We start from the raw sequence: 22,906 nt of genomic DNA on the forward strand, positions 1-22,906 counted from the left end.
CTCTCCCTTGGACTGCAATATTCTGTATTTCCGTTACTGTTTTACATTTTTACTTGATATGTTTCTGTACCTTGTTTTATACTTTTCCTTAAATATACACAAAAGATACTTACTCTAAACGAATAAATTCAACACAATTTGAGCATCTCACTTATCGGAACTGTCACATTCATAAGGAACTCCCCGTTGGCGTAGTGGTAACGTCGTCGTTATGTAATCGAGGGATCCCTGGTTCGATACCCGGTGGAGGCACATTACACAGTGGTTCGGATTCCACTTTAAACTGTAGGTTCAGTCCCGATTAGCCTTTCTGTGCATAACGTGGACTTACAACAACAATTCCATGCTTTGTCACATTCATAACAGGAAGGAAGTTCGTGCACAAACGATATCTCTTCTTTCATCAATAACTTTCTTCCGTCGTTGCACCTTCCTATATCTAAACTTCTAAAGCCCACTCTGCAGAATTCGTAACACGACTTTTTTAACCCCCAAAATTTTATTTTTCGTGTGCTAAATCAAGTCCAGGCCTTTTCAGCAGTTGGATATTCTCCACGGACATAAAAACTAAAAACAGACACGCGCTACTTTTATCAAACTCATCTAATTCGTTTTTTCTCTCTTTTGTGTTGTTTCCGTGGCGTATGAACATCATTTCCTTCCGTATTACTAATGAATGCTTTGAACAGTCATTCTGCCCACGCCTAATGCGTCTCCAGTCAGCTTTTGAACTTGTTTGAAATTAATAGTATTTGCATTAGTGTATTCATGGTAATAGACACAACCCACATTGTCGCATTACTGACACCAAAGAACTGCACCCTTTCGTTTCAAGACGAAGCTACAAATGCGACAACGCCGCCGCAAGAGGGACGAAGAGAGAGCGGAGAGACGGATGACCTTGAAGCTTGCATTTTCGTGTCCCGTAGTATAGATAGTTTTCTAAGTAAGTAGTTATTACTAAAAAAATCATTTTTTGCAATAGAAGTAAATTTATTGCAATAAACTTACAATATATCATGACAACAACATTGAAATTTAAATAATTAACATAACAATTCTCATTAGACCATCTACCATAAGAAATAACGAGAAACTATAAAACGAGAATAAGTTATTTTCCGAAACTTAAAATTGAGAAATTATCTTGCCAACACATTTCGTCTTACTTTTACATAAATCATAAGTTAAGTAATAAAACAACTTCATGTAATATATCTATGATTAACTGTACGTTTATTTCATTGTAAGCCCTACATAATTTGTCTTCGAGTTGAAGATATTACTACGAAGCTATATTGAGCAAAAAAGGAAATGTACGCAAACAATTCTCAACAATTACCTTCAATCAATGTTGAATAGAAGAAAATTTCAAAAGTGTAAAAGAAAGAAAACCTATCATACAACTTCCTTCCACAAAATTGTATTAAAATTACAAGTACACAGAGTGTTTTCGATTGCACTGAAGCTTAGAATTCATATGTACAATTTGATATATTTATATGTGGTATATAAATACTCATGTATTTCTAACACATATTCAAGAAGAACTACAGGAAGAGAACAGAGTATTTACGGACTAGCGAAGCAACAGAACATCACATTTGTACATTACTGTGTGCAAAATATACACTTAAGGTAACAGTGTGTTGTTTGATAAATCCTTAGGGAAGCTACAATTAATTTAATTCACGTTTCCGTACTTTTTTGAAATTCTACATATCTACGCAAAATAACAATTGATCAGAAAAAGAAAATAATGTCTTAGAAGAAACGAAGAAAAACGTGTTGCAAAGTTAGCAATTAAAGATTGTGGGTGTGGTTTTGTGATTGAAAGCACTGTAACCTTAACACAAGAAATTCGAGAATGTCTACAGGTCCAATACGCAACCAAAACTGTAACAATACAACACTAGTTTCTATAAACAATAAATTTACACATATATATGGAAACCCATTATACTGGAAGCATGGTTAGTGCTTCACCACGAAATGTCTCATGAGTTTACATGAAGAGTCTGTTCCTAGACACTGATGTGGAACTTCTTCTTCCGAGGGTCCACGTGAAGGCGCTCGTGTCTCTGCAAGTGCTCGTTCCTGGAGAAGTCTTTCCCGCAGTGGTAGCAGAGGAAGGCCTTCTCCCCGCGGTGCGTCCGTTCGTGCCTCGAGAGGTGCTCTTTCCGAGAATACCTGGAGCCGCAGATGTGGCAGCTGAAGGCCTTGACGCCCGAATGGACGACCACGTGCGCGTCGAGCCTCCCCTTCACCGGGAACCCTTTCCCGCAGACGCCGCAGTGATATGGAGTCTCCCCGGTGTGCTTGCGAAGGTGCAGGGCGAGGATACTGCTGTCCACGAAGGCCCCGTTGCATATCCTGCAGACGTACGGCCTGTCCCCGCTGTGCTGGCGGTAGTGCGAGACAAAGTGTGCCCTCGTCGTGAAGGACTTCTTGCAGTCGTCGCAAGTATACGGCTTCAGGCCGATGTGGAAAGCGATGTGGATGGCCAGGTTGCCCTTCTCGGCGAAGGTCTTGCTGCAGAAGTCGCACGTGTACGGTCTCCTCTTGCTGTGGACGAAGCAGTGTCTCCTCAGAGCCCCCCTGAAAGAAAACATCTTCCCGCACACCTCGCAAACGTACCTCTTTGTACCCTTGTGTATTTCCATGTGCGTCTTCAGCGAACCCCGTCTTAGAAACTGTTTCCTGCATATGGGACAAACATATACACCCTCCGACACAAACATTGCTTTCCAATTCGCAACATTCTCCTTGTTTTGCTCTGTTTCCTTCTCGACAACTCCTTTGCAATCCATAATAAGTCCACCCTGATCCACATTTTCCAACCTTCCATCGTCATTACTCAGGAATACCTTTACACTTTGACTTTCCTTCGGCGCTCCATCAAATGCAACGCCTTCACAACTATCCCCAGCTTCGTCATGAATATAACCAATCACACGTCGTCCAATATCATTGTCTGTCAGAATCACTTTCAAAGCGGAGTTCTTCCCAGTAATGTCCTTCCCTGAAGTTCGAATTTCTCGAATTACGCAGCTTTCAGTTGATCCTTCTCCTCTTCCTTGATTCGCTGACGTATTCATTGCTGGTTGGACGCGTGTATTCCTGCGAACAGTGCCTGTCTTTGGTAAAGCATTGGTCCCAATATTATTCTCCTTATTTAGAATACTTCTCGTCGTCGAAAGCTCGCTGATATTTTTAAAGAATCGTTGAGTATCAGACTTTTCGGCAACTACACCCAAAAACCTCTTCCTGCCTATTGTGGAAGGTACGGAAATGATCTTTCTAGTGCATTCGATTGGTTGACCTCGTATAACGTCTTCTATTCCGTTGAGACTTTCCCTGTTACTGTTAATGATATATTTATTTGGTACTGAGGCCTTTTCGCACGCATTTCTGGTTGTCGTTACCATTCCATCTTTGATAGTAAATGTGCTGGTTGTTTCATCCAGGCTTTTCGGAATGGTGCAATTTTGATTTCCTGGAAGGAGGGATGTTCTAGAAAGTCTAGTTGAGGATATCCCAGACAATTCTTGTCCTGTCAACAGTAGAGCATTGCTTACACTAGCCGATTCGTTACTTGTGATTGTATCTCGTTCATCCACTAAGTCTTCATTAGTGGTAAGCCCTTGCAATGGCCGTAGTTGGCCATCAACCACAGTTTTACCAACAGTCGCACTAGCAGCGTCTGGTTTCTTCTCTCCTGTCTTTATCTGAGTCTCTTCTTTATTGGAGTTTGCAGTTTTGATGAGACCAACTTTCTGGTATCTAGAAATGTTCCCCACTTTGTCACGTGGAGGGTTGTGGACTGATACTTGAAGGTCAGCATCATTCTGACGTGAAGCTAAACTTGTCAGCAGGAGAATGGCAGGATTTATTCGAGGTAAAAGTGAACTTCTCGAACTTCCGCAAAGAGGACAGAATTTACTGTGATCAACGACAGCAGGGTGTGCGAAAAATCTAGTTTTGTCGTTGAATATTGTGCCGCATCCAGGACAAATGCATATCTGATGCCCGTTGTTCAAAACCAACACCGGAACAGTTGTGATCTTAGCCTTTGCGTTTCGTTGTGACTTGTCGCTACGGGAAAGGCGGTACATTTTATTTCTCTTCGTCATTTGGAACTGATAACTGCTGGTATTATGATCCGAGAACGGAGCTTTTTCTGATTGGCTAATGGTCTCTAATCCAATACTCGGTTGATATCTGCGCACAGGCGCATTTCTCATGTGAGGTTGTTGATGTACTGTCTGAGTATTTTCAGCTTGCACTGAGATAGTCTTACGGATAGCACATGACTCAAAGACAGAAGACTGAGTTCGGGGGGTAGGCATGTAACATGCTTCAGAAGAAGAGAAGCATACGAGATTCGGCAGAAAGTAATTGACCTTGGTCTTGTCTATTGAGACACTCTTAAGGTGTTGGTTTCCAGGTAGGGACTTCAGATGAGGAAATGTTTCTGAGCTGCTCTGGCCAGTAGTTGTTCCCATGGATTTGCTTATCACAGTATTTTCCTTCATGGCGCAATAGTTGCTATTCTTGGTTCCACCTGAACTATCCATATGTCTGGCCAATTTTTTATTCAGTTTGATTGGTGCTTGCGGGTAAGGGAAGTTATCTGGATGATGGAGGGTAGTTTCCAAGATATTAGCAGCCACTTTACCTGCAGGTTTGTACACCGACACAATCTCATCTTCATCTGCGTGGTTTATAGACCCTTTGCTGACGTCACATGGCAGACAGTCTTCCAGAAACGCTGATCTATGACATTCTTCTGCATTTATATCACAATTCCGTGGGTCAACGAATGAAAATGTGCCTGCAATGCTACTCTCAGGATTTACATTCAAGAGGCTGGTACCAAACATGCCTTGTGAAGGAGAGCGGTCGAAGGCAGAACGAAAGTCTGGTACTACAGGCACGTCAGTTGATGTCCTGTGCGGTTGAGTTGGTGGCCTATTGTGAAGAAGGTGGTAGCTCTGGGAATTCTCTCCGCAGTTAGAGAGCACGCTCTGAACCGTAGCAGGTGCAGCCTGTTCTATTCCTGGAGAGTGCCACATCTCGGTCAGGTCTCTGTGGAATTGGTTGGCGAACGGAGAACACCCTGGTATTAAATCCTGTGAAGATTTCCCCTCGTGCAGCCTGTGAAAGAGAAAGAAATTAGGATTATTTTGCATTAAACCGATATTCTTTGGAAAAATAGACTTCTCACATAATAAACCAAGCAGCGCGCTAAAAACAAGTTACATATTTAGAGCTAGCTAGATGGCATCTCCTGGGCAGATCTATCGGCTGATATAACCAACTCCTTATTCTGATTTATCACTGCTAAAGAGCGTGATGAAACTCTTCTTGCTTACTAGATTTGCTCTTTTTGTTGATGTAGGCTTGGTATATATTATTTTATTATCCATCTTTTGCCGAACTCCGAGGCGGAGTGGTTAGCGCTGCACTACGAAACCAGAGACCTTGGGTTAGAATTACCTTGCAGTAGAAGCATCTCACATTTATTTCCTTAAGTTCACTTTATGCTCAGATAGGCTAAACGGGTCAGGTCATACACTTTAAAATGTGATCTTTACAGCTCTTCACTATGGAGGCACATGGAAGTGATGTCATCAGCACCAAACTCAGACCCCATTTACCCCCAATGGTTGTCTCAGGTACCCATAGAGGCTGAGTGAAGGACATTGGCGGGAAAATTCTCAACTGTGATCATCCATCCAGGGTAGAGATCCCTGCTATCCTACATGGCAGTCAGGACCACTACAGGATCATTGCGGCTCTAACAGTTACGAAATACCCTGTCACCAGAGCAGGTGAGGGGGCTGAAATAAGGTTGGTTGATTAATTTGACTGATTTAGTTTATTTAACGTCGCATTTCTTCCTCTTTTGACTAATCGGGGCGATGGGGATGGATGATGATAAGATGAAGTGGATGAATGGACGACACAACACAAGCCTCACACAGGATTACGCTGGCTGTGGGTCCTGGCGCCAGAGCCTCGTTGGCGTTCAACAGTGAAGTTACCGGAGTGTACTACGTGGAAGTGAGGTTGACTTTTGGTTACCTTTACCTCTTGCACACCAGGATCGGACAACAGCGCACGGAAATCGCAACAAGAATGAAAAAGGTCTTCAAATCTTAAAACATTCCGGTCCAATCAGCAACTCCCTATATATTTACCATTCCATGTCAAAATCCGTCACGGAAGTTATGATTTCCTCTTTCTTTATACTGATGGATTCCCAGCCGTAGGACTCAATGTCGACGGTTCCTTCAACCTTCAGTGGGGTTGAGCTACTTTCGGATCCTTCCGCCAGGTGACAGCACGGTCCGGGCTTTTCCATGATGTTCTTTCGACTCGCCTGCGAAGTACTTTCTTCCTCGAAGAATGAGCCTTTAAAAGTAAAAAGTCAAGAGACTAAGTACATGTGATAAGTGTTCAGAATTTGAAAAATGAAAATAACTTTTATGAAAACATTCTGTCATGGGTCTTCTTTGATAGCATTTTAATTCGCACTCCGTAAGAGGTTAACGTTGCAGGAACGGTTTTGATTTTGATGTGGTGTTTAAAGTCCACTTTATGCACAGTAAGGCTAATTGGGACTGGACCTACAGTTTAAAGTGGGATCCGAACCACTATGTGACTCCACCGGGTATCGAACTCAGAACTCCTTGATTACAAGGCGACGACGCTACCATAAGTACAGATACTTTTAAAGCGGGCATGTAGCCAGGGGGAGGACTCGGGAGACTGAAGCTTCTCCCCCCGCTCGAAATCCTACAAATGTTCGTTAGCTTTTACGCCTGCCGCTTTGAACCCCCTCCGAAATGAAATTCTGTGCACGCAGAGCATATTTATTATTTTTTATAACTGTTCTCAACATTCAAGTCACTCCCTCCCCACTTTCTCGCCTTTAGATGGTGGCTGCTAATAAGGGATGAGCCCCCCGAAATAAAATTCTGGCCATGGACCTGTAGGCTTGGAACAGGTGGCAGTATCAACTAAGATTCCTTCGTTCATAACTATATCTGCAATGAGGTTAGGTTAATGTAACAAAATGATTAGTTTTCTCTCGCATAAGAAATAAATTAGAAGGAAATCAAAACGTGAATTACAGATAAGATTCGATATAATGTACTTTGTTACGTTACCACTGCGAGGTGTGAGTGACTCGACACTGTATCTTAACAGACACACGCAGTTGTAGGAACTAAGTTAATTACCCACAGCTCCTGTAGTCAGCATCATGAGGACTCCAACGGTCCACACTGGAACCATCTCAGATGAGTAGAAAAACTCGAACCATAAGATATGAGTTTTATCTAGTTTTTATTCAGGTAAGTTCATTTATGTACAGCGGAAACTAGGAGCGCGAGACAGAAATCGGTTTCTTTTGGATTTAGAAACGCAATTACTTCTTGGATTTCTTAAATATCCGACTGAGATCGTTCAAGGGAACTTTGCTCAGTTATAGATAAATTCCTGCGGGGTGTGAGCGACTCAACACTAGGCTTGGTAACAGACCCACGCAGGAGCGGATATCAAGAAACCACTCCCTTTGCCATGAAATGTCGGCGTATTTATACCCGATGTCTGTACTCTCGAACCCTGACCAGCAAGTTGTAAAGACAAAATATGTCTTCACCTACATTATAATGTGAAGTATTTACGTAAGTTGAGTTTGATAAATAATCCTAAAGGTTTTGATACATCTTTTTCTGTTAATAAATATTTGTACATCGATAAATATGAAATTTAAAATTTCCGCCATTAATTTCTTACATAAAGGATAGTATATCAACATCATCTGAATTTTGATAGGCGTTCATTCGATTACGTCATAATATTTCGTTTATCGGAACAATCAACTCTACTCTTTTTTTTGTCATAACGTAACCTTTAATTTACAACCTTTAACGTTTCACCTTATACATTTTCTATTTCTTTCTTTATAAATGTTATAATAAATTTATCAAATTAAGCAAGGCGGAACAACTTCATATATCCTTACATAAATAACCATAGATAAAAATATAGAGCCAGACGTACTGGAGTATCCTTTATAGTTTCAATGTATCAATACCTAATTTGTTCTGAAAACTATAATCACGCCATGTTATATTTGGCAAGAGAGTTGGGAGGTCGAAAATACTTTGAAAATATCACGTTGCCCTATTTGATGTCAAGTTCGCTACATAGAACGCTAAACTAATAATATCACTATTTAGTTTTACATCAGATAATTTTACAATACATACAATAGTTTCTCACTGCACAGAATATCCAATTATACTGTAAATGAATACTCGTTCTATTATTAGTGAAGTCGGTAAAGTTGATCTCATTTAGCTTGTCATGAGAAAATAGCTTTTGCATGGATATTCAGTTTTATTACAAAGTTCATAGTAATTATATTTAAATAGTCGTTAATAATTTACACACAAAGTTTCACAGAAACATTTTTTATGATTTATAAAGGACTGATTTTCCCATCTTCAGCAGTTATATTGTAGCAAGAATGATTTCGTAGAAAAATCTAACTCTACTAATATGCTTCGAAGTAATTTTTAAGACATGTTACAATGACATGAATATTAACTATGTGCAAGGAACATTCTTCCATGTTATGTAGTAGATGAAATAAATTCAATGGAAGAAAAATGTTCTGTAATATCTAAACTTATGATCGGATTTTTCACTGCCGCAATTGTCTGTATTTAGAATTCATTAAGTCGCCAGTTGTGGGGAGAGAATTGTAACACTGCCGTACATATTGGCATTATCATGACACCTGATGTTGGGGCAAAGATTAACACGAATTATTTGCAGATTTCAAAACTACTTCCCCCAGTTCTGTAGTGTTCCCGTTAGTAAGGAAATTAAAAAAGCATTCCGACGCTTCACACTTACATTTGCAAACAAATTATTAATTATTGATAATAATAAACATTATATCATGTATTAAAAACGACATATACTACCAGCTTTAATTTAAAAAAGTTTCTTAATACGTGACACTTTTTCAAAGAGCAAATCTTACCTTTTAACGTAATGGATGAGAAATCTCGGTGTTGATCAATCTCCATCAAACACAAATGCCTCCATCCAACTAATATTTGTCTTTATACATAATTTATTACATTCATTAACTATGAATTATAACCACACTCATTTAGCACCAAGCAGGCAAGTAATTTAGGCAACCATATGCAATTGTATTATTCAAATGAAGTGTTTTTGAAAAGAAGTCAGTTTGACTTCCAGTTAAATTATGACTTTCATAAAGTATATCCCTCGCCATATCAGTTTAAAATATACATATACTCCGTCCTAATGAAAGAAATATTACCTAGGTATACATAGAGTAAATTTAGTCATATATTTGAGTCCGTCTCTCTTGATATGAAGTACTGTGTGGTTCTTTTTCTGTGTATTTAGTTCTTGCATGCCTTGATAACATGCGAGCTAAGAAATTGTAGTTAATAGAGGAACGTTATGCTTAATCCCCCAAATATAAAATGTTAATTTAATAATCGCATTTACAAAAATGAATAACGTGTAGCATCATGAATTGGCGAATATAAGAAACCAAATTCATTTTGAAGAGACAGGTGTTACAATCGTGTAAATCAAGACTGATTAAATTTTATTTACGGTAAATTGCTGAAATATATTTAGCAAAGAATTCGTAGAATACAGGGCAAAATAAGTGAGTTTGCTATACGCCATGTGACGTAGCCTACATTCATATTCAATAAAAATGTATTTTTTATACGTAAACAATAGAAGCCTTCTTTGATCAATGGCCATGCCATTCAATGGTAAGAGTCACATATTTGAGTTGTGTTCAAATTAAAGAACACAAAATAGAGTTGGTTGCGTTGGTGCATTTAGCGGGAGGGGCACGAAGGCACGCGCCCCTTCCAAAAGGATTAACTAAGTATTATAAAAGGTATCGATAACGTTACATGACAACGAACAAAAGATGTTCAAACAATCCTTTTCCGGAAAGTAAAAGAATAAAGCCAAATTTAGCACAAATACATTAATCGGGACTAGATTTACTAAACACCCTAAACAAGTTGACACTGGAAATAGAATCCGGGACTTGTTGGTTACAAGGCAATAACTTTGACTGATGGACACGAAGCGAGAGCATTGTAGGTAAAAAAATCCCATGTTTGTAACAGTTTCGACTGAGAAAATGAATTCAAGTTTATACCTCTCTGTACTCATTGTTAATACGAGTACAAAAAACGCAGAAGAACTTGTATTTCACAAGAAAATTACTAATACTATCACCGTGTAATCAAAGTATCGTTGAAATTTATGGGAATAATTTAAGAGAGAGAGTATGACCTGTGCTGCTCACAGAAAAAAAATCTGTGTCCGCCTATGGTTGGTTGTTTCGTATTTTCTGGGACAGACAACTACTCATTATGTCCACAGAACCAGGGCAGGCCCTAGGTGGGTGCGGGGCCTGGGGCATAAAATATACGCGGGTCCTATAACAAAAAAAATTCGGATCTGCAATCAGAGATTTTTAGTTTGATGTAGCTCCGTTCTATAGGTGTGTTTCACCTACGTCACAAACTGATGCATTGTGGGATCGAGCAGCCATGATTGAGGCCGGTTCTTATTGTAAACACACGCACTTCAAGCGGGCAGGCGGGAGATTTCAACCTTGTTTACGATGGTACTGTGCAGGAATCGGTTCTTTACGAGAAACTCACGTTTATCCTCGAATTTTCGGAGAAAAACCAGAAGGTGCGCTTCACTGCACGGGACTTGATAATTGTTGATCAGAAGATGCCGCGTCGTCCGCTTGGCGAGAATATATCGTGCCAACATTAATGAACAAAGCAAACATTACAGAGTGTGCAGGGAAAATTTCCTCTCAGGTAATTTCATATGTTACATTTCTCTGTGACTTCTAGTACAAATGGATCCAACTGGTGTGCTCAATCGTACTTACAATAGTGTTTCCTTGTTTTTCGGTAGAAAGGTGCTGATACTTCCGACGATAAAAATGATAACATTCCAAGTTAAATTCATCTTGATAATTGTAGTACGTTTGTACTTGATTACTTATATTTCGTTCGTTAACACAAACTGTTATTAATTGTTATTCGATCAGCGCTTGTAAATAACCTTCTACCGGACATCAGACGTTATCATCTCCACCCTACCCCCCCCCCCCCAAAAAAAGCATGCCTTTCATCTGGATTTTTTTTCAATCACTCCTAGGAAGAACTACCACTCATGAGAGAGTTACCGCGAAAATCCAGTGAATAGTAGTCGAGCCTTGTCAACCATCTCTGTTTATTTGCAAAGAGGTGGAAAGGGGAAGAAGAACCACACATTCGGGTCAGTTTGACGTTTCTGCGTTCAGCAGATGACAGAATTTCCCTCCTCCAGCAGTGGGAGGAAGTCCAGATGTACGTACTACTGTTGCCAACTTAGTTTTTTGGAGCAAGGTTTGTCCAAATCACGAATCGCATCAAGTACTTATATTCTCGTCTATTACTAAACGGTCTCAGTTGTAGTTAAATCCAGCTTTGGCTTTGCAGTCTAGCTCTTGTTGCTTCAGAGAAATAGTATCCCCGTTTTAGGCGGGATTTAGCTCTTTTCTGGAAATCCAATGTGACAACACTTGCTGATCCGGTATGCCGCATCGGCAACAGGGCCCCTAAACAGGCATATGAATAACCCCCTAGCACACTTGCCTCCAAGTCTTTCCCCGCTGTTCCCTTGCATTGGCGGGCGCCCTTTCCTCTTGTTGCCTCTGGAGGGTAACGGAACGGCCTGTCTCTTCGCTTTTGTCGGCTGCAGAGAAAATGTCCTCTGCAATATACACTCAACTGCAACGCTGTCGGTTAACTTATTTAACAATATTGTTATTTTATTGAGAAAAAACTTTTTAATTTCTTTACATTTTGCTGTTACCTGCGGTAACACCGGTTACATGCACGCCACGCCTCTGCTTGTAAGGAAACAGGGATAATGGCTGAGCCTTGTAATTTACAGTTAATCTGTACTGGATGTAAATATTTCAAGCAGAATCCGAACCACTAATAAATACAAAACAAATTGATTCCAGGTAGCTGGATCAAGTAAATAAACACACGTGAACTAGAGTTGGTCAAAGGTTTAGGCCCCTTTTCATATGGATCTGGTCTACACCGCAAAACTTTGCTTTTTCTCCGTATCTTTCTCTGTCGACTGCGCAAAGAGCCTGAACATATGAAAGATTACCGCTATTTCCAGATCGCACAACATTGTTATTAATTTTATGCAACTAACAAACGTACAGTTGGTGGTGTAACGAACGCTACGTGGTAGATATTTCCTTGCAGACGACAAGCAACTTCACCGCAAACATGGCGGCGGTGCGAGTGACGTCACATGAAACCCACTTATAGGTGTGTTTCACCTACGTCACAAACTGTTACATTGTGGCTTCGAGCAGCCATGATTGCGGCCAGTTCATGTAAGCATAAGGAATTGAAGCGGGCGGTAGGGAGAGACTAACACAAGCATTCGTGATCTAAAACAAACATGCAGTTGGTGCAGATGTAACGAATGCTACGTGGTGGATATTTCCTTGCAAACAACAAATAAAATTTGCCACAAACATGGCGGAAGTGTGCATCCTGACGTCACATGAAACCCACCTATAGCCTACAATCTCAATTTTACAATTACTGATCAACTAATTCATATATTTAGTATCATTACCTAGAAGCAATAAGCAGAACATGCACGAATTATGAGAGACATAATACGAGTTTCAAAATTAATGTTTCTTTTCATTTCCTACGTGCTAGGATGCGACGTTCATCATATTTAATTACAAATCTGGATGTATTCAATATCAAGCTATTAGTTTACCTATCAAAGTGACAATTTTTAATATTCTCTATCATAATTCTCTTTTGTTTATTTCTCATTGAATTTTAATGTATATTTTTCATGTAAAATAATATCTTCACTTCATGATTTCATTCAATAATTATACGAGTGGTGCATATTATTTTTAATGAAATATTTGAGTACGATTTTTATGTGTATAGTATTTTCTTTAGAATATGTTTTCAGTAATTTTGGACATTTTAAAGTATGTCAAAACAATTGATGAAGTCAAGAAAATCAGATTAGATGCTTATTGGAGACACCAGCGCCCTACATGCTCATATAAAGGAACCGTACACAAACAATTATCTTTATCTTGTGTGCGTGCGCGGGTGTTTGTTTGTATACAACTCGTTCAAGGAAAAGCTCCACAAGTTTTGGAGTTCGCGATAGGAAGTGATAGGATCAAGACCTGTAGTTAAAGCGGTCCTGAGTAACTACCACCGTATACCTGTTCGAACTGTCTCCATATCCTTTTCCTGTACGGGAACTTATTTGTGAACCAGTGATAGTGTTGTGAAGTGATCTTGTGCTTGAGTGTCGAGTTAAATTTACGGGACCGCGAAATAGGCCCGTTATATCATGGCCGGGAATCATACTCCGGACTCCCAATCCGACATGGACGCTGAGAAAGGTTCCAATAAACGTTCTCGCGAAGAAGTGGACGATACTCACCCCGATAAAATCTCCCGAAGTGATACACTTAATGTGTCCCCCCCAGATTCCACCTACATATTGGTATGGTACGGATATGCCGGGTCCATACATAGTCCTATTTGACGGTATGAACAAAAACGAGAAATTTCTTGCCGCTGGAAGTGTTGGTAACTATCTCCGTAAGAAGGAAGTCCGAGTACACTTAGTGGAACAATGCGGTCGTAATCGCGTTCGGGTGACTTTCCCCACCGCTAAAGCTGCTAATGAGTTTCTCACGGGTAGTGCAATGCATCATGATATGGGAGTCAAAACGAGAATTCCATTATTGTTAATTCGACGGGAAGGACTCATATTCGGCATAGCTCATGACGTGTCTGAACAGGACGTTCTCGATGGTTTCGAGAGTCCTATCCCTGCTCTTTTGGCCAAGCGCATGAACAAAAAAACTGTGGAAAGAGGATGGATCTTTCCAGTTAGTTCCCACTAAACTCTTTTGCATCACATTTCGCGGTAATATTTTGCCAGAGAAACTTCTCATTAACAGTGAAATATTCGAGGTTCGACCGCGTATAAGATCCGTCCAGCAATGCTCCAAATGTTTCCGATACGGCCACTTAAATTTAGTTTGTAAATCAAAACCCAAGTGTGCCAAGTGTGGATTGGACTCTCACCCAGAGGACTGTGAAAGTACTTTGTGTTGCATCAATTGCAAGCTACCACATTCAGCCTTAGACCGTAACTGTGCGAGCTGGCGGTTGGAATCAGCTGTCCAAACCAGCATGGCTGAAAACAATATATCATATCGGGAGGCGAAACTCAAGCTGCAGGGCATCTTCCTCCCCACTCCCACTCGCGATGATGTTTATCGACCCCGAGTGACGAAAGAGGCATTCCCTGACTTGCAGACCTCCCGCACAAAACCTTTCTTTACCAATCACACTCCTCAAACAGGACATATGCCAATATATTTTCCCCGCTACGTAATCAACCTGACACAGACCTTCCTGAAAATAAGGATCCTCAAACATCAATTGATTCCTCTCGCTTTAAGGTGCCATCCTTTAAGACCACTTCTCAACCACGAAACACTAAGAAATCCAAAATCCGCCCTTCCCCGAGGAAAGAAATACATCGCCGTCCGCGATGGGAAGACGATGACGTCGCAATAGAGTCCCCTGCTAGTTCATCGACCCTTACCGACCTAGAGGAAGTGACATCCCAACTCGTAGTAAATAACGCATGCCCGATAAATAACACTCATTCGCATTCCAAGCATTTCCAACGTTAAACATATTTGCACCCGATCAAGAGGCATGATAATCCACACTCGCACATTACTGAACAACCTACCGAACACAGCGAGGTGTATCAAGCTCTATTAGATATGATTCCCAGCATGTGGGATACTGTTTCGACTCATCAAGCACATTCAATTTTTGACAGACAAACTTTTGACGTTACTCGAAGACAATGCCTAAGGTGACATCGGAAATGGGTAACATCTTACAATGGAATGTGAATAGTTTCTCCGCACGTAAACTCGAACTATTAGATTTAATTGCTGAATACCACCCGCTTATTCTTTGCTTGCAGGAAGTTAAAGTTACGAAGCACGAGAATTATAGACTCGCCCATTATCACTTGTACGGCAACCATACGCATCAGCGTGGTACTGTCATATATGTTCACGAAACCCTTTCTCATACAGAAATCCAAATTCCACATAACCTTTCCCTCGTCCAGACCTTTCAACTAGAGTTAGTGGCCATCAGAGTCAACATTAATGACCGATATATAGTCATCATTTCATTATATATTCCCTCCTCAAACAACTCCCAAAGAATCCGTTCTCACGAGTTACAAGAGATCATATCCCTTCCTCCGGGCCCCTATCTCATTCTCTGTGACTTTAATGACCATCATCCCTCTTGGGGACATCCGTACGTGGACCGTTTGGGGAAAAATTTAGAGGCATGGATTACACACAATCGGTTTATCCTTTTTAACGATGGCAACCCTAGTCATTATCCATTAAATGGTAATCGACCCTCCTGTATTGACCTCACAATTACTTCTCCCCAATTGTATCATAGTTTTCATTCGGTAAAGGAACAAGATCTCCGTGGCAGTGATCATTCCCCCATTTTACTTATAGCCCGTAGATCGTTTTCCACATGCTTGTCGAGAGAAAATAGGGAGTCGGTTCCAGTGAAACGTTGGATCAAAGCTTCCATAAAATGGGACGCATTTACAGCACAATTTTAAATCATTTATGATCAAACAACTCCCCACAATGACGGAAATATAACATACCAAAATTTCCTCCGTATGATTACCGTTGCAATAGACAATAGTGCCCATCGAAGTCAATATAGTAGTCCAATTAAGTTTCCTTCCCTCAGTTGGTGGACCCGAGATTGTGCTTTAATAAAATGTCAAAAAAAGATCAATTAAAACGATACGAACGAAACCCCTCGCCGGGGAAGAAAATCGAACTTAGGCGACTGCAAGCTAAGGCGAAGAAAATATATTTACAAGCGAAAAGAGAAGCGTGGCATTCATTTTGTAATTCTCTCGATTGCACAGATAGTCTTAGTTCCATATGGAATAAATTTCATTCTATTAGGAATCCGGACCACCCAAAACGGAAAAATCTCGATAGACAGTGGGAAGCAGAATTCATGCAAATACTCACGCCACCCTCTGTATGCGCACGAGAGGCAAAATCCTTTGAACAGAATTTCGATTTCACTGCCGATTTCCCGGCTGTTGATGCTATCGAAATACAACAAATTTTAGAAATCGTGCCGAACACTTCCCCGGGATATGACGGTCTCACTTATGACATGCTCAAACATCTGCCACATCAAGGTATACAATTACTTGCTCACATATTCAATACCGTCTATCGCACAGGCCGAATCCCTATCGAGTGGCGTCACCATATAGTGCTCCCCATATTAAAACCTAACAAACCTCCCGCGGAGGCAAAGTCATACCGACCAATAGTATTAATACCAGTAGTTGCCAAACTTTTCGAACGAACATTTCAACATCGCATTAACTGGGCGTTGGAAAAGAATAAGTTATTTTCGCCAACACAAATGGGTTTCCGCATGCAGCATGGTAGCCAAGATGCCATAGCTACCCTTACAGTTGAAATTCAAAATAGCCAGATTACTCAAGATTATTGCTTTGGCCTATTCACTGACATAGAACATGCTTATGATGCTGTTCACATCCCGATCTTATATAAAATGATAGTACAGCTAAACATACATCCCATAGTAGGGACCATAATCTGGAATTTATATCACGAAAGAAATTTACAATTCTGGTTTGAAGATAGGTTGGAAGGTCCCCGTATAGCTCGCACGGGGATCCCACAGGGTTCGCCCCTTAGCCCCCTACTATTTAATATCTATACCCATCATATACATCACCTAAATATGCACGGCTTTAAATTGTTACAATACGCCGACGATCTTTGCTGCTATAAATGCACTCCTGGCGCCACGCAAGGCTTACTCGCCCTAAAGAAAACAGTCACAATTCTTACAGATTACTAGATACCTTAGGACTCACTATTTCCATTCCGAAATCCAAAATCATAATTTTTAACTCGAGAAAAATGAGCAGTTACCCTAACACTATCACAGAAATACAGCACATTCCAGTAGTCGACAATGTCAAATACCTGGGTGTATACTTTGATAGCAAACTGACTTGGGCAAGGCATATACAATATCTGAAGGAAAAGGGGTTAAAAATCGTTAATTTACTTCGCTGTATTTCCACGACCAAGTGGGGAGGACACCCCCATACAATGCTATTATTTTATAAAAATTGTTTTCGTGCATTGTTTGATTATGCAGCACCAGCATATGGTGGGGCCAATCCAAAACTTCTTACGTCTATAGACGTATTACAACGACGAGCCTTACGTACATGTCTAGGACTCATGCCGTCCAGTCCCAATGTTAGTGTATATTTAGAAAGCAATGAATCCTCTTTGTCACACCGACGCATCAAACTCACCGTGCAATATTTGTTCAAATCGTGGGCGCGACACGCTCATCCCTTTAATAAAACATTTGCGATTCAACGACAATGGTTTGGCCTCCCGACCCCCCCTCCCCCCACTAAACGTTTTTTTTTCTTACAATGTTATAATATTGACCCTGAAGCTTACCACCAAACTTTTATCCATCCGGACCCGCTTTTATATCAACTGAATATTCCCACAGAACCCCGAGTAGAGATACAATATGAAGATCATGGCAGACATGAAAATTATAGAGAATTGTGGCCAACATCAACCTTTATCTATACTGACGGATCGAAGTCTGCAGACGGTGTGGGATGCGCTTTTTACGTACCATCTCATAACATCACTCGACAATTTTCCCTCCCATCCGATATGTCGATCTTCTCGGCGGAATGTTATGCTATCTATAAAGCATTACAATTCGCCCTGCAGTTACGACTCGATCATTCTTTAATTCTTTCGGACGCATTGAGCGTACTTCAAACGTTAGCACGAACAGGTCGGGCAGCATATAAATTAACGGTATTCCCCTATCTTATTCTCCGAATCATGTTAGACCTTCAACAGCAGGGTCTGTCAGCGACCTTCACATATATTCGCCCCCACAGTGACCTTAATAAATATCAAGATCGCGTTGATGTAATGGCCAAACAAGCAAGAACGAAAGAAACTGTTACCCCGATGCACCTGCCGTACACTGACCTCCTCCCACGGGTAAAAATCAAAATAGAACAACAATGGGACGATTGGTGCACCCAGCAACTCCTCAATACCAATACATATAGATGGCATGCACAAGTCGGCAATAAACGTCCTTGGTTTCAACACATTAACCTACCCCGTGCAGTTTTAGTGTTTACCATGCGAATGCGTACAGGTCACGTTGTTATACATCCCAGTTCATATACCGTGCCTGCAACTTCCTATCAGTGTGGAGAACTTATACAATCAACCACACATTTGTTTTTACAATGCCCAATTCGACAACAACATGGCAATACTCTATACAAACAGTTACAACGTGTGGGTATTCCATTTCCGATGTCCCTTTCGACTCTACTCTACGAACCACGGTCTGATGTCATGTGGATACTGTACAGCTTTGCACGGAAAACACAACATTGTAACATAAACAAACAGATACTTGGAATGTAAACAAACTTTCTCATAACAAACCAAATAGGACCCCTGGCAAGAAATCGCTCATAGGTGGTGTGTGCCAACCAAAGAAGAAGGACGGAAGGCTCCACAAGTTAAGGGGAAATTTTAGTCATGTTTATGTTGTGTGATCTTTCTAGTTAATAATATCATGACAAAGTAAAAAAAGAAATCTACATGGGTAAACACTATAAAAAATTAACAACCTCAGTTTTCTGCTGCACTCACATTGCAAGTCACCCTAATCTCCCCCGTTCTCTTAACCTCACGAGAGAGACGACCCCCGTGACGGAGTGGTTAGCACATCTCGCTACGACGCCAGGGACGGGTTCGAATCCCAGCCTGGGCATGGATGTTTGTGAGTGTTCATTCATCAATGTAACATATCATCACTCATACCCATATTCGCAAATTAGCCAAAAAGTGGCACCAAAAGCGAAGTAAAATAAAGCAAATAATAATAAAAATATCACGAGAGGTGATTATATTAATCTACAACTAGGGGGGGGGGGGCTTTCGATGGCGCAGTGGTAGCGTCGTCGCCTTGTGATCAAGGTGTCCCGGGATCGATCCCAGGTGGAGGCACATAGTGGTTCGGATCCCACTTTAAACTGTAGGTCCAGTCCCAATTAGCCTTACTGTGCATAAAATGGACTTAAAACACCAACTCAATCAATCATTACAACTGAGAGAAGTTAGTGCATAATGTTATGGAATAAAGTAATACTAAATAGGTAAATATTTTGATGTGCTAATACTTACTTTAATCATTAAAACCTCCAAGCACATCACTTTCCTCAAAATCGATATTCCTCCGCCAGCTGTACTGAATTTTCACTTTTCGTCTATTGTTATTGAATTTAATAGGCTAGAGCTTTATACGAAGAGCATCCAGAAAGTAAGTTCCAATTAGCAATAAATTAAAACAAGAACATCAATAGTAATTGACATTGATTGCATTACTTACAGTGACCCATAAATTAATTTTCGACATATTCACCACCGTTTTTCAGGTATTTGTTGTATCGTGGCGCTAAACTTTGCATGCCCATGTCAGGTGTCTGCCTCCAAAAAGTGGAGCGGTCTGTGCAGCAGCGTCACTGTCAAAACGTATGTCCTCCCAGATACCGTTTCAACTGAAGAAAGAGATGAAAGTCGGTATAGAGCGACCACAAGGGAGAAAACCTTGGACGAAAAGTCCCCGCGCAGCTTTCCCTTCTTCCGTTCAGCTCGGGCCATAAGGAAGCATGGTCCACTCCCCTACCCCTCCACGCGGGAGTACGGTGCAGAGGAGTCACGGGTCTGCGCAGGTTTCTTTGCTTGTGGTTCCACTATACTCGTGAGGTCGGAGATCACATTTGAAGTGATGCAAAAGAGTCGGGGTGCGCTCAGCTGTATAATAGGTTCGTGCACATTGGATTGGCATTCCATGGATTGTCTGCACCATCGTCTGAGTATAGTGTAGCTTATGACGTCCAGTCCTTACACCTTTTACAATCGCGGTCGATCTCTGCCAGTCTCCGCTTCTGAGCGTGCAATAATATGATTACGGCATGTGCCTCGCAGTTGGTGGGTGGAACTGCCAGCCATCTTTCTCCTAGATCGAGCCAAACTATAGTGGAGGCGCCCTTTCAGCCGGAGCCGGAACCGCCTTTATGGCAGTGACCCTCTGTTGCCGCGTTTACCCCTCGCTGCCAAACAACCAATTAGGCCTACTGCTTGGGCAAGAAGCGGAAACATTAAAATCCCTCCTCACCAAAGCAGCAATCAGGGAAACAGGGTTTTGTCAAAATAACCGTCCTCCGCTGTGAATAGACACCGGTTGGTACGGCGGCTCTATTATAGCTCCTGCCATGGGACCCGTCTTTATGTCAGTGACCCTCTGTTGCCGCATTTACTCTATTTCTGTTTGCTTGATTTTCGACCTTCAATAATAAAACAGTCCAGGCATTTCAATATATGCGTATTTCCTCCTCAAAAAACACTCCTTCTGTTTGAAGTTATCACGTTCCTGCAACGGCTTTTAAATAAATTACATGAATTACTCTGACTAAAATGAAAGTACATGCATAAAATATGTACTTTTAGGTTGCCATTCATTTTCCAGAGGGGAAGTGGCTCCACCTTGCCAGATTTCGAGACGCCCATGAATGGTTGATGTTTTATGTTTCAGATGTAAGTATGAATTAACCAAAGTGCAAGAATGCACAAATTAACCAAAGTCATTAGTCTGTGCATACACGAGGAGGCTACTAAAATTCATATAAAAATCAGCTGTTGTACCGAATATTTTAATGTCAAGATAAACAGAAATCTGGGGCATTTCTAAAATAAGACAAACATTGTTAAATCAGCTGATGAAAGTAAAGTCCCTGGTTCCTGGTTATCATTTTATGAATAATATTATAAACGGTAGCCTAAAATATATTTTTATTTATCTTAGCGGCGTTTGATTAAGTTGCTAAAATTTACTTCGCCTTTTGTGCCACTTTTGGCTAATTTGCGAAGATGAGGATGAGTGATGATATGATGAAATTGATGATGACACTCACAAACATCCATGCCCAGGCCAGGATTTGAACCTGGTACTCCTGGCGTCATAGCGCGATGTGATAACCACTCCGCCACGGTGGCCAGCTATCATTGATGCGTCTTCGAAGTCATAGAATCATTAATAATTTTTGTTTCTTATCATTATTATAACGCATTAATTTTCGCAGATGACCGTCAATACAAAAATGATTCACGTCAAACGATAGGCAAGGAGTTATATCCCGATACCCTTTCTGTGGATAAAGTGGACTTCAAGAAAACTCTAAACAAAAACATTTTCGACTGCAGCTTAATAAGTTCGTACGTTCGGAACATATTTCACCAGTTTCTTTCCACCATATCCATTCCATGATTCCAAAGATACCACGTTTGAAGCTACAGAACAATTTTGCTTTCTGTTCATTCTCTAAACTTATCCACCCGCTGTATTCAAAATCTCTTTCTATAGAGCGACCGCAAACAGAACCGCCTTCGCCCAGAAGCCTTCCCCTCCATCCGTTCAGCTCAGGCCACGGTGAAGCCTGCTCCACTCTTCCCCTCCCCTACATGCGCGTGAACAATGCACATGATACGTAGTTCTGTGCAGGTTCTCTTGCTTGCGGTACTCTATTATTATTATTTAAAAAAAAAGCGAAATTTCAAGAATAAAATTAATTAATTACCGTATTTGCCGGCGTATAAGACGCACCCCTCTCTTTGGACACATTTTTGTGGAAAAAATTTGAATTAAAAACTTTTGGTGCGTCAGCACTTAGGCTATTTTGCACCCGTCACACTATACGGGGGTCAGCCCCTTATCATAACAAAAATAAAAGCGTGTCTGAAAACTAAAATATCCTTACCTGGGTTATCCTTACCTCAGCACACAAAAGGACAAAACACAGGACAACACACACACAGTCCTACGAGGATTATACTGACCTTAGAGCCAGACGCCAGAGCCTCGTTAGTCTGCAAAATGCAGTCCAGGGTGTACTACGTGGAAGTGAGGTTGACAATTGGGTGTACTATGTGGAAAATCATCACTTACACCCAGTGACGTGCGGTGACGTCGACACTTGGGGTAGCAGTCAGTGGCGTGCTCAAGGGGGGGTTGGTGTGGGTCACACCCCTCCCCCTTTAGGGCCCAGTATTCCTAAAAAAAAGAATGTCAATAACAGGAAAAGATTACAAAATGATGAATGAGTATTAAAAAAAAAGTACACGTAATCCCGACCCACATTCGAAAATAAAAAAGATTTGATTTGACTACTAAGCCAGAGATCCTGGGTTAAAATTTCAGCTTGGCCATGGGTATTCTTTGTGTGTGTCCCTTCATCAATTGTATCATATCATCTTCGCGATTAGCTAAAAGTGGCGGAAAACCAAATCAAGCAATCAATCAATGGTTTGATTTCATTTTTGTTACTTAGCGTCGATGTTTTGTCACATTTGGTTAATTGCGAAGATGATACGATAAAATTAATGAAGGGACAAACACGACGGGGTTCGAACCCGGAACTCCTGGCGTCGTAGGGCGCTGTGATAACTCCCGCACAGTTAGTTGATTTGGTG

The 22,906-nt window shown here is 41.0% G+C and overlaps 1 protein-coding gene across 1 annotated transcript; it reads right to left on the reverse strand.

Annotated features, from left to right (window-relative positions):
• Positions 1–1,483: 1,483 nt before the first annotated feature.
• On the reverse strand, positions 1,484–9,198 carry LOC145996384 (uncharacterized). Its single transcript, XM_083132813.1, has 3 exons — positions 9,065–9,198; positions 6,204–6,417; positions 1,484–5,157 (listed from the first exon to the last, which is right to left on the reverse strand). The coding sequence occupies exons 1-3, from the start codon at positions 9,108–9,110 to the stop codon at positions 2,025–2,027; spliced, it is 3,393 nt and encodes a 1,130-aa protein (XP_082988939.1). The 5' UTR covers positions 9,111–9,198; the 3' UTR covers positions 1,484–2,024.
• Positions 9,199–22,906: the final 13,708 nt, after the last annotated feature.

The sequence above is a fragment of the Lepisma saccharinum genome, chromosome 12 (assembly GCF_977018435.1).
Source record: "Lepisma saccharinum chromosome 12, izLepSacc3.1, whole genome shotgun sequence".
NCBI lineage: Eukaryota > Metazoa > Arthropoda > Insecta > Zygentoma > Lepismatidae > Lepisma > Lepisma saccharinum.